The sequence below is a fragment of the Rhinolophus ferrumequinum genome, chromosome 10 (assembly GCF_004115265.2).
Source record: "Rhinolophus ferrumequinum isolate MPI-CBG mRhiFer1 chromosome 10, mRhiFer1_v1.p, whole genome shotgun sequence".
Lineage (NCBI taxonomy): Eukaryota > Metazoa > Chordata > Mammalia > Chiroptera > Rhinolophidae > Rhinolophus > Rhinolophus ferrumequinum.
The window spans coordinates 66,106,758-66,119,074 of NC_046293.1; the positions used below are offsets into that span (position 1 = coordinate 66,106,758).

A 12,317-nucleotide genomic window follows, 5' to 3' on the forward strand; every position below is an offset into this window, starting at 1 on the left:
TTGATTTGGCACCCTGCCAAATAAGTAGATTCCTACTTAGAATATATATATTCCTCCTAATACTGTATTATTCTTTATTATTCAATATACTCATCCTAATACTGTATTATTATTTATTATCAGTTTGTCAAAATGAAGGAAAAATTTGATTCAGAATAGTTTGAGAACCTTTTTAACTTTTTTTTTGTTCTTTTATTCCTATTCGGTAAAAAAGGAATAAATATTTCCTTTATAGGATTGTTATACGGAGGAAAGGAAATGAAGTAGCATAGTGCTTGACACATAGATGCTTGATAAATTTTAATTCTACTGCCTTCCCAGTATACAAGCTCATGCATGAATATTTATATTTACCTGTTGTAGCTGTTTTATGCCAAAGCTTTTTTTGTGTGTGAGCTGTTTGTTTTTCCCTTTTAGCTTACATGTCTTCTTCTTGATATAATAATTTGGAGATGATTTTCCATGACTGTTTGTAACCATTCTAGTAAAAGTGTCAATTTTTCCCTCAGGACCCTGAACCTACCCAGTGTAATAGTTTGACTCAACTAACTCAAATTTAATGACTTAGTGTATTTTATTTACTAAAAGTAAATCCTTGTATGTTCCTATTCAGTGATACTAATTCTTTATGTTTTAAAGGGATTTGGTTTTTACATTGAATTTAAAATAATACAGTTACTAAAAGTATTCAAGGGTTGATCATACAGTTTGAAATTGATACACTCCTTTCTGCTCTATTGATTTTTTCATACCTACCAAGTTCAAAATGCAAATCAGACCTTTTGAATTTATTAGTTTCTTTAATGAAATCAAGAATGTTGAAGGAAAAATAAAAGTAAATGCTAATCTTTGAGTTTCTTTAAGTTTTCCTCCACTCTCAGCACTATAAATTAACTCACTTTTGCCAGTCCTTAACTGACTTACCCATTCTTGTTTACTTTTCCAAAAGTTTTTTTGCTAATGTTCAGATAATCTACGTTCTCTAAAATATTTCTGAAGTTACACATTTTCACAAGACAGAATAGAATAATATGTATGTGAAGGGTTGAAGTAAACAAATCTCAGTGGGTCTTTTTGTAGGGCTTATCAATGATTAGAAAAGAGCCTAAGAATACTAGATTTTTGGATAATGTATGTTTACAGTAATGAAGGTGTAAAGAGGAAAAATAAAAGTAGGGAAAGAAAACTTGACAGGTGTAGAGAAGAGAGGGAAAAGGAAAATGGAAGAGAGCAAGAGATGGAGGTTTAGAAAAAGTTTGAAGAGAAATAAAATTCAAAAAAGAAAAAAAGCAAGAGAAAAAGCGTACTATGTAAGAAGTCTTTTAAGATTCAGTAGGAACTCACAAGGGCAATAATTTTATGTTATATCGAGCTCCCATAAGGTTGCCAGTAAGAACACTAGAAGTTAAGAGATCTAAATTCTACTCTTGGTTCTTTGCGTCACCTTGGAGAAGTCTGTTAAAAATTGTATAATATTTCTTGGTGATTAGTAAGTGAGAAACACATTTCTGCGGGAAATTTGCAGCTATAGCTGACTTTAGGACAGCATATTTGGGGAGAAGGATGCAAGCTCCCTGAGGGTAGGAGCCTTTTTCTGTCTTGTTCACTGCTGTATTCCCAGCAGCTAGCACCATGCTTAGCACACAGTAGACACTCAATAAATGTTTATTGAATGAGTGATGTGAAAAGTGTCACTTTGGTGGTTCATTATGGGAGCCTCTAGAGGGCCAAGGAGGAAACTATGTGATTGAAAGAAAGAAAAGACTGATTTCTTCTGGAGAAATCTGACACAGGCTGATTTTTAATCTCTTCCTCCTTATTTTGTCCCAGTTTCAGAGAAAGTGGTATACTCATGGTCACAAAATTTGTAGTGACCAGACATATGTGTAGTGATTAAAACAGCATATAATCTAGGCCAGTTCTCTTTATGTGACTTCAAGAAACGCAGAACCAAACTTAGGTCTTCATGGAACATGAATGAAAAGAGGATGATATAGTAGCTGTATTGAGTTATCTCATTGGCTTCATTCAGTTGAGAAGCATAGTTAGGCTACAAGCTGAGGACTGAGGCTGGCAGATTCCAGTGAAATCTTTGTGATCCACCGGTATCCCTAGATTAGAAGATGGTTCATTATTATGCCAAAAGATAAATTTTGCAAAGATATTTGAAGGGAACATTCAGAACATATATATACTTCGAATTTTTTTGAAGGTCATAGTTTGAAAATACTCAGGTCAGTGCAATTCTTGGACCCAAAATTAGACCAAAAAAGGGGCAAGGGGAGTCCCTTTAAATCCCTAGCACTAAAGTCATCTACTTATTCATTAGCTCTCACTCCGTCTTACCACTTTTATTTAACCTCCAGTTCAGAATAAGCTTGGTTGACTGATGTACCATTCCACAGCTGACAGAAACAGAAAGTACCCAAAAGTGTGGGTCAGGAAAATGGAGGCAAGAGCTAAACATCCTTCCTTTGAGGGATAAAGGGGGGGAGGGGGTGAGAACAGCTAGCACATGAGTTATCCATGATAATTCTATGTCATTAAGAAAATAGTAATTTATATTTCATACTAATAAGAGGAAGGGAGATACATTTTTGAAAAGTTTATCCCAGTTGGTTAATTTTTTTTGTTTTTTATTTGAATGGTAAACCCTCACTAGTCTTTAAAAATGCACTTACTGGAACACATTTATCCCTGCGTTTGGCACCACGAGTCCTAGATAAATAGAAGGTCATTGTACTTTGAAAAAATTTTTAAATGTTTTAAATTTTTGTTGCTTATAGTTATATTCAGGTTGAGTTTTTTATTAGTTGCTGGCATTTTCTGTTGGGTTTGTAAAAATTGTAATGTTGAGAAGTGTGTATGTATAAAGTAGTGGTAAAGAGACTTTTTCTTAAATGCATTTAAGAAGGGTCACACAAAAATTAAAGTTAATTAAAGTTCAGCAAAGTGGGGTTAAATGTCTGTGTACCTTAGCTATGATTTAAAACAAAAACACAAGATTGCAAATTTCTTAAAGGCATATTTGTACAAAATGTTTTTATTGAACATACGTCATCTAATTTGTTAAATAATTGACAGACATAGTTTTTGTAAAATAGAAATATGAAAAGATTAGAAATATAAAAGCAATATCCATTCATAATACTAAATTTCAGACTAGAACATTATTTTTGTTAAAATCAGAGTCCATGTGGAGTGAATTTAATATATCCATTCAAAATTTGCATATTATATTACATGTTAGGTCATTTTCAAATGTTTTAAATTGCCAACTCCAGAAGATGGATAACAATTTCATTCCTGATGGCAATGAATTTCCTTCTTCTGAATTCTTTTACTAGGTGCACTAGGCCTTCCAATGAGGGGGATGAGCAACAATACCCCTCAGTTAAATCGCAGCTTATCACAAGGCACTCAGTTACCGAGCCACGTCACGCCAACAACAGGGGTACCAACAATGTCACTTCACACGCCTCCATCTCCAAGCAGGTATTTATTGATGGACCAGAATATTTCTCAAAATGTATCTTTGTAGAGTAAGCAAGCTTTTTAGTTTTTTAATAAGATAACTAATAGTTCAGTGCCTTTCACTGAGGAAAGAAAGTCGATACCCTCTGCTCCTTTTATTTCACTGCAAATTGTTAAGTCCAGTGTAAGATGTTTCTATCCTGAAACTAGCATACTGATTGTCAACTGGGTGGGTATCAGGGGTTAATCACCACCTGGGGAGCTTTTTCAAAAGCCAGTTTTCTTCCTCAACAGAGGATGTGCAATTTAAAATCACTCCTCAGATAATTCTGATTATTGCTCCTTCATCACACACCCATTGCTCTAGTGAGAATAAAATAAAACAGATTACATAGGTGATGCATATTAGTATGAAGAAGATAGAATGACATACATTTGGAATGAAATTATTCTAATTATGTGTGAAATACAGTTGTATTATTTTATGTCAAAGTTACACTAATAGTTCTCTCATCCTAGGTATCACCATATATTATTTCCACTATAATTTGCCCTTTCTTGTTGGTTTGTTTACTTTGGCTTTTCTTTTCGAAGAACTAGAATGACTGGACAAAGTAATTCAATTAATAAAAATTAGCAATGCAATTTGAAAGTATGTTTGAGGTTCTAGAATTAGGCCAATTGATTATTTACAGAGAATTTTAATGAGTAATTGTAGAGAGCTTATTTAGTATAATGGACTTCTTTTTCAGGGGTATTTTGCCTATGAATCCTAGGAATATGATGAACCACTCCCAGGTTGGTCAGGGCATTGGAATTCCTAGCAGGACAAATAGCATGAGCAGTTCAGGGTTAGGTAGCCCCAACAGAAGCTCGCCAAGCATAATATGTATGCCAAAGCAGCAGCCTTCTCGACAGCCTTTTACTGTGAACAGGTAAGATGTTTATTGATACTGTGTATACTTGTCTTTCTGGGTATTTTCAGATTTGCCTTTTCATATTCAACATTCTGTTCTTGAGTCGTGGCTTCTGTCTCATAAGTGTGTTTCATCATGTGTTTATGACCAGAGATTCTCTTTCTATTAAACATTACAACTTGAACCTCCCCAAACTAAGGACGCGTTCTTTTGAAAATCAGTGATTTTAGAAAACACATTAAAGCCTTTTGTTGTTCCTGTTAGAAGAGGATGGTTCTTAGGTTGCCACCAGGCAAATTTTTCTTGATAATGCCCTTCCTTTATTCAGTGAGGCTGGTCACCTGTGTGCTAAGAGTTCCAGGGTTATGAATAGGACCGGAGACATGTTTGACTGTTATTACTGCTTTGCTCCACTTATTCTTTGGTTAAGTACCTTTTCAACCGAAACTGAGTTTTGTGCTTTGGAGACTGACTGAAGACTTTAAAACTGTATCTACAGTATTTGAAAATTATGCCATGTCCTGGGATTTAAAACAAAAAGATGACCTGTTGTGCTTTTTTACTCCTTTTTGCACTATCCATTGCATATGCTATTATGCAAATAATAATAACAGTATAAAGACCAATTATCCACTATGTTAGATTTTTTAAGCTGTTTAGATAATTTATATGAGAGTTATAGCTATAATATAAGGCTTTCTTCCTTGCAAAAATAGCATTTAAATTTGCTAATTTTTTAAAATGGAGAATTCTAGGGGGGGAAAGGACCTTGATCTAGTTGCTATCATCATATATTTATTTCACTTTCTTTTAACTAATACTTGTAAAATCTCAATTAAAATAGATTATTAACCCATTTCCTGTTTAATCTTCATCTCGTAAGCTCCAATTCTTACTCTTATTTAGATTTATGAGTATTTCTTTTATAATTTTACTGTTCTTTTAATTTCTTAAAAAGTTATTCTCTGTAAAGGGTTATCAAAATTCTAATCTCCTTGATAGATTCCTAATGGTATAATACTTCTTGGGCTTTATCACATCTTTCCACATTCTTGTAGTATTGTTCATTGAATGTATATTTAAATTTTTGCCTTTCCACTTTTTTTCACATTTTAATTGGTTTTAAAAAAATACTTTGCCTGTAAATTGTCATTAAACATAGGTCTCTAAAATCCTGCTCATTACTATTGATAAGTTTGTTATAGAATGCTTTCGTTTCTTAGTACTTACTCAATGTTTGAGGGTGCCTGTATCATCAGCAATTCCAACATACTATTAAACAGAAATTTCTGTTGGCTTTCCTACTCTTATCTAAAGTATTCTTTTCCCCCCAGCTGTATATTTTATGAAGGTCTTGTTTGGCCATAGTTAGTTTTACAGATTTGGGGGGGAAGAAAAACAAAAAGCAAAACAGAAAAAAACCTGTTATCTTCAAACAATTTAACCCTACTCATAACACAGATACATACACTGTCTTTTATCAGATAATTTGATGTTAAAGATGAATACTTTCACTGTAGAATTTGCATTAATTCTTTCTGAAATTCTTAATTACTTCTGGCCTTGCTTTAGGTTTAGTCTTATTTTTTTGTTTTTATTTTCCCATGTTTAGGCTTTTGGGAAAGGGGGAGGCATTTGTAACTATTTACCATATACCAATTGTGCATTAATTTAGAATTGAAGGCACTACAGAAAGAACTTTTTTCTTTTAAGTAGCTGAAAGATAAACTGTATTTAGATAAGAGTGACGTGTTTTGGAACACTGAATTCAGTTAAAGAAAAACACCATTTAATTCAGGTCAGCTGAACATTTGTTGAATGCCTGTTGTATCCTCCTGAATACTAAGGGCAGAGGATGCAAAGATGAATTTGCCACGGACCTTGTCCATGAGGGGTTTATATTCTAGTTGGAAAAGACAGGCTGTAAGAAAAAAGATCTTCTATGGCAAGTAACAATAGCACGCCTTTCCAGTAGTGGAAGAAAAGCAAGTGTTCAGGAACCATAGTTTTACATTAAACAGCAGAGTTTTGAGGTTAGTTCTGCCAGTACAAATCTTGTAAGTTGGCTCTCCAAGTACACAAAGTAGTACCCTTAATCTCTGTTTTCTTCAAGACTTATATATAAATTCTTTGTTTTTTTGTTTTTTAATTAATCTGTATAAGACATTTTGGTTCTCTGTTTTTCATGGAAGGACTCAGGGAAGTTTTTAAATAAAATTAAAGATTAAACTCAAAAAAATAAAATTAGTATTTGTTTTAAAACATGTTGTTTTATATGAGGAGATCAAAAGTATACACTTTTGTTTTTCATCATCTGAAAGTTAGTGTTCTTACTGTATATCTAAAATTATTTTCTATGTACCCAGTATGTCTGGATTTGGAATGAACAGGAATCAGGCATTTGGAATGAATAACTCCTTATCAAGTAACATTTTTAATGGAACAGGTAAGCTTATTCTGGAGCTAGTACCCTATAAAAAATACGGTAGATCTTTGAAATATAAAGCAATTCAGCATACTGGTCTTAAAATATTACAGGATTTTTTTGTGTGTGTGAAAATGGTAGAATTGAATTTAGTGAAGATTTGACAGGAATAGGATTTAATTCAATGAACACTTGGAAGATACCTAAATATATTTTTTCACTTGGCATGGTGATAGCATAATGTTCTAATACCAGTATTTTCTTAATACCTTGAGAAGCCTAAACATTAACTTAGACTATTTTTTATGCTGCAAAATTTTTTTTTGCTTGAAAAGTTTTTCCTCTCCTCAGTCCTGTCACTGCAGTCTAAACTAGGTTGGGTGGTATGGCATTCTTGTTACTGAGATCCAGATCCAAGAAATCGTTAAAATAATATGGATCACTTACAATTTTTTAAATAGTTTTAATAATACTCATTTTTGCATTTAATCCTTATGAATTTTTTATCCAGTTTTATGTGTAAAATTCAAAATTTAATTACATGGAAAACCAATTCTGGTTTTGACAGTAAATTATTCCTGCAGTCTGTTGGTTTATTTCTTTTATCAACTGCTTCAGACTAAACAGGCAGCTTTGTTGCTATTCTCCTTCGGTTTTCACCCTCTTCTGCCCTTGCCTCCAGACCCTTCCTGATAAAGGAAATAAAGAATGTTGTTATGGTCATAGGAGCAAAATGAACACAATTGTTGAGAGAGAAATTATGTAAAGGAAGTAGAAGGTGAAAAGAATGATCAGTGAAATGGAGCATATGTGGAAGCATGAGAGATTTAGTAATGAAATGTCATTTGTGGCTATGGGTTTTTCATTTTTTAAATGTTATCGTATGTTTAGCAGCAGAGATTGATCGAATGAAACTTTAAAATGAAAAGTTTTAGCATTTGAAAATTACAGTTTTGTGTTGAAGATGTTAAAATAATACGAAGTGCCATATTCATTGTCTCTAAAATGCTCATTTTTTCATATTTTAATATCTCCGAAATGAGGCTGCATATCATAGCTTAATTGGTGAGATTTTTTCTTTAATGGACCATAAAATAACTGTGTCTGACAGTGCCATCTTATATTCTGAATTATGGTTTCATACACTTCTATAAATTTTAGAATTATTTTTAAAATGCAGTTTTAACTAACTATGTTTAACAATAAGAAAATTGTTTCTAAGTCTTTCCCTAAAAATATAAATTTGGGGGTTTATTAACTATTTTTTAAGTTAAAAATATTCTCAAATAACATGGCAATTTTAAATTCCATCTTAGAGGAACTGAAGATGTAAATTAAAAGTTAATATATGTATATTAAGAGTTTATATTTAATTTGTAATCAAATAATTCGAGAGGTTACTGTGTAGACTGAAACTATATAAATTGCTATTTTCTATTGTCTTGTTCAGATAGTACTATCATTAAAATTCAAAATTCATAAACTGCAGTTTCTTTAAAAACAGTAGGTATGAATGATTTTTATCTTTTACCCTTCATAATTTTAAATTGTCACCTAACTTGGAATGTTAATAGTGTACTATTTTTCTATCAGCAGAATAAACATGAGATAATAGTTCTTTTTCCTGAGATTCTGCTAATTATGAAACTTGGAGAAAAGTTAAAATTAACTGGTACGAAGGGTAAAATAAATTTAAAATGGTTATAAAACACTAGGTGAAAGAAAAAAGCCATAGTACAGGCTAAAACTAAGGTAGAAAGTTAAAGTCTTTAAAATTAAAAATACAAAATTATAAGAATAATAGAATAATAAAAGTTAAAAAATCAAGGGGTGATTAAAATAGACAAAGTAGAAATGTTGGGTTAAATTTTAATTTTTAAAAGGAAGTGAGCTGAGTTTTAAAATGAACAAAAACAAATTTTATTCATTCAATATATATTTATTGAGCGCCTACTGTGTAATAGGTAAATAAACTTTTAGGCTTTACATCATATTCCCATGTTTCCCAGGATTCACCATACATGGAAACCCTACTTATCCCCTCTTTTTGCCACCCTGCTTACATGCCCAGCTGCAAAACGCACGCACAAATGCATGCATGCACATTTGTGTATGGAACCAACAGACCACAGGACAGAAGTCCATAGGGCTTTGCTTCCATTGCCTGTGCCTCAGATATGATTCTGGCCATTTGCTGGAGGCCCTGTCATTCTCACACCTGTATATCACTGAAGCTCCAAGCATTCCAGATACAACCTCTGCTTTTGAATATAATGAAAAGAGCAGTTACATCACAACAATCTCTCTTCCTAGCTAACAAGCTATAACTTTAGAGTACTGTCTTTCACAGGGGAAGTAATGTACCACTGTACTCCTTATTCTTTATCTTAAGTCTCTAAGATTTGGGATATTTATTATGCTAGTTACAAACTGCTTTGCTGATTGTTCATGAAATTTTTTCATGTGAAATCAGTCCACAGTATTGATTGTGCACCTACATATACCTACTACAGTGCTGTGCATCATTTAGGAAGAAGGGACTGTCATTTCAAATTGTATTATGGTTGGTTTTTAATAATCTCTTTAAATGTTTGTAGAATCAGTAACTAGTGTTCCTTCTTATTTAGATGGAAGTGAAAATGTGACAGGATTGGACCTTTCAGATTTTCCAGCATTAGCAGACCGAAACAGAAGGGAAGGAAGTGGTAACCCAACTCCATTAATAAACCCCTTGGCTGGAAGAGCTCCTTATGGTAATTAAGCCTTTTAATGACGGCCAATGGAAAGTTTCCATTGCGTGCACGCATGCGCACACATGTATGTTTTCTAATCAGAGTAGTGTAATTTGTCAGTTGATATATACAAAGTGCTTTTTCCTCCCAGAATACCATCATAGCAAAGCTAAACGGGAAAACTTAGCTTGTACAGAAACCCCAAAAAGAAGTTCTCATTGGTATTCAGAACTTACTTTCTTCTGGCAGTTCTGCCTTCATACACCTTAATGATTATTTTGTGGTCTGCCTTTTTTTTTAATTCTCACACATTTTTTTAAAGAACACATTTCTGCATTCTTTGTGATTCATAATGACTGACCATACAGTAAAGGCTTTTTCTAAGTGAGTTTCTTAACCTCCACACTCCTGACATTTGGGTCAGTAATTCCTTGTAAATGTGGAGCTGTCCTGTAGAATGTGTAGCGACTTCCCTGGTCTCTGCCTATTTGATGCCTATTTGATGCCAATGGCACTCCCTACCTTCTAAACTTCTCCCATTGTGACAACCACAGATGTCTCCAGACATTGACAGATGTCCCAGAGGAGAAAAAATTGCCTCCTGTTGAGAACCACTACTCATGGGTCATGTATAGTTTATGTAGACTCTTGGTCACCGTTAATACCCCTTTTTTAATGTGTCCAATAAATGAGAGATTTGGTTAATAGAAGCTAAATGAAAAGAAGGGTGTGTGTGAAACGTGCAGTAACAATTTAGACATGAAAATTATGTAATAGCAATGTAGCCATACTGTTTTTGTCCTTTGCATATAATTGTTTCCTTTTGGGAGAACCTGATGGAGGCCAGTAGCAGAAACAGTGAACTTAGAGGGGATCGGTTCGTCACTCTTAAAACTGTTTTTCCCATTTTCAGTCTAAAAGGATGTCCATGATTTTCAGAATATGAATACAAATAACAGTATGTCAAGAAGGGAAAAATTTATTGTTTCTATTTTAAAGTTTCCAAATCACTTTTCCAAAAATAACAAAAAGTGATCTGCCCTGGAAGTTGACTACCTAGCTATTTGGTTCTCAGTTCAGACTCTAATGTTTTTAACCTTTCCTCATAGGTCCATTTTTTCATCCCTTTAATCATTCCCGTTGCTCTCCTTGGACCATCTCTAGTTTCTCCATATCGTTCTTGAATTGTGGAGTCCCAAACTGGATATTGTTCTCCAATAAGGGCCTGACTAATGCCAAGTATAGTGGGAGGATTACTTCCCAGTTCTTGCATGTTTTACATCTATTACATGGAGTCCAAGAAAATCTGAACTAATATGGAGTTATTTTATAATTGATTGCAATTTGCTCACTCTGTAAGTCACTTTCAAGTAGAATACTGACATTTTCTTTTAAAACTTATTTTGTTCATTTGTATTTAGCAATTAATTGGTGTTTATAATAGCTAGTCCAGTATTTAAATAAAGCAAGCTTTTAAACCAAAAATGTTAATAATAATTACCAATATCAAATTATATTTTAAAGCATCTATATAATACGACATTGGATTCGAATTACAAGATTACCACTTATTTCCCTTGTATTGTTTTGTATATTGAGTTATTGATCAGTATATAAAAATTTAGTTCTTCATTGTTACCCTCAATAATAATTTTTTTGAAGTATGCTTTCATAGCAAAATAAGAATCTCTTTGGTATATTCTCATGAGGAAAGTTAACTTTTTATAATTTGTAGCAAAATAGCATAAATATCAATTGCAATTCTCCGGATTATTTTTATTGCGTAGTTGGAATGGTAACAAAACCAGCAAATGAGCAATCCCAGGACTTCTCAATACACAACGAAGATTTTCCAGCATTACCTGGTTCCAGCTATAAAGATCCAACATCAAGTAATGATGACAGTAAATCTGTAAGTAACTGAGAATTATGTGAGTGATGTAGTTTTTTTTCCCTTCAGATTTCTCTTATATACAGTTTTATAGATTGTATTAAGGACTTATTAAATACTATTACAAAATTGTTTTTCTTGAATATCTGTAATAATCTAACTTCTGAAGAATGTGGAAAACCTTTATAACTTAGAAGATAGCCTATTTTTTTCCTATTTCATGTAGGTTTGCAAATTTCTGTTGAACTTCTCAGAGTTAATTTAGACTTTTATTGTAGTCCCTGTCAGCTGGATCCCATGAAGTTTGATATTATAGCCTTCTAAGGAGCTGTGTTTTTCTTGAGTAAGTTTTCACCTTGAAGAATCTTTATACACATTTTTATTCCTGTGTTGATTCAGCCAACTCAGCTTCCTCTTTCTGACTTAACGAATATGTTTATTTCTTCCACATTTCACTGAAAATAGCGCTTTTTTTTGTGATGGGAGTTTGTATATTGTTAAAATAATTGATAAAGAAGATATTGGGTAAGACCTACAATATATATGAATTTTAAAAATGCATATATTCTGACTCATCTTGGAGGTTTTTATGGTGACATTTTAGGTAATGTACTATATTTAGTTTCTCTTCTAAATGAAAGTTTTGAAGAGTGGAACTTCAAGTGTATCCAAAAGCATAAAGTCCTGAGATGATGGATGGATGGATGGATAGATGGATGGATGGATAATGTATTTTATCTGTGACTGGAGATCTGAGATAAATAATATTTTCCATATACTCCTTGCCCTTTAAATACTTAACTGTGTATAATACAGAATTTGTTTGTATGCCATGGGACAGTTTTGGAAACAAAAAATTTCATGTAGAACTTGAAAAA

At 32.8% G+C, this 12,317-nt stretch overlaps 1 protein-coding gene across 9 annotated transcripts in view; it reads left to right on the top strand.

Moving 5' to 3' along the window:
* The window catches only part of CNOT2 (CCR4-NOT transcription complex subunit 2), a 108,355-nt gene that overhangs the window by 82,049 nt on the left and 13,989 nt on the right, over positions 1-12,317 (top strand). For 8 of the 9 annotated variants that reach the window (XM_033116466.1, XM_033116472.1, XM_033116473.1 and 5 more), the window contains 5 exons: positions 3,348-3,495; positions 4,227-4,409; positions 6,758-6,837; positions 9,444-9,569; positions 11,336-11,460. In XM_033116466.1, the coding sequence (XP_032972357.1) occupies positions 3,348-3,495; positions 4,227-4,409; positions 6,758-6,837; positions 9,444-9,569; positions 11,336-11,460 (662 nt within the window). The remainder of the gene's footprint in view (positions 1-3,347; positions 3,496-4,226; positions 4,410-6,757; positions 6,838-9,443; positions 9,570-11,335; positions 11,461-12,317) is intronic. The other variant, XM_033116474.1, reaches the window with a different exon arrangement.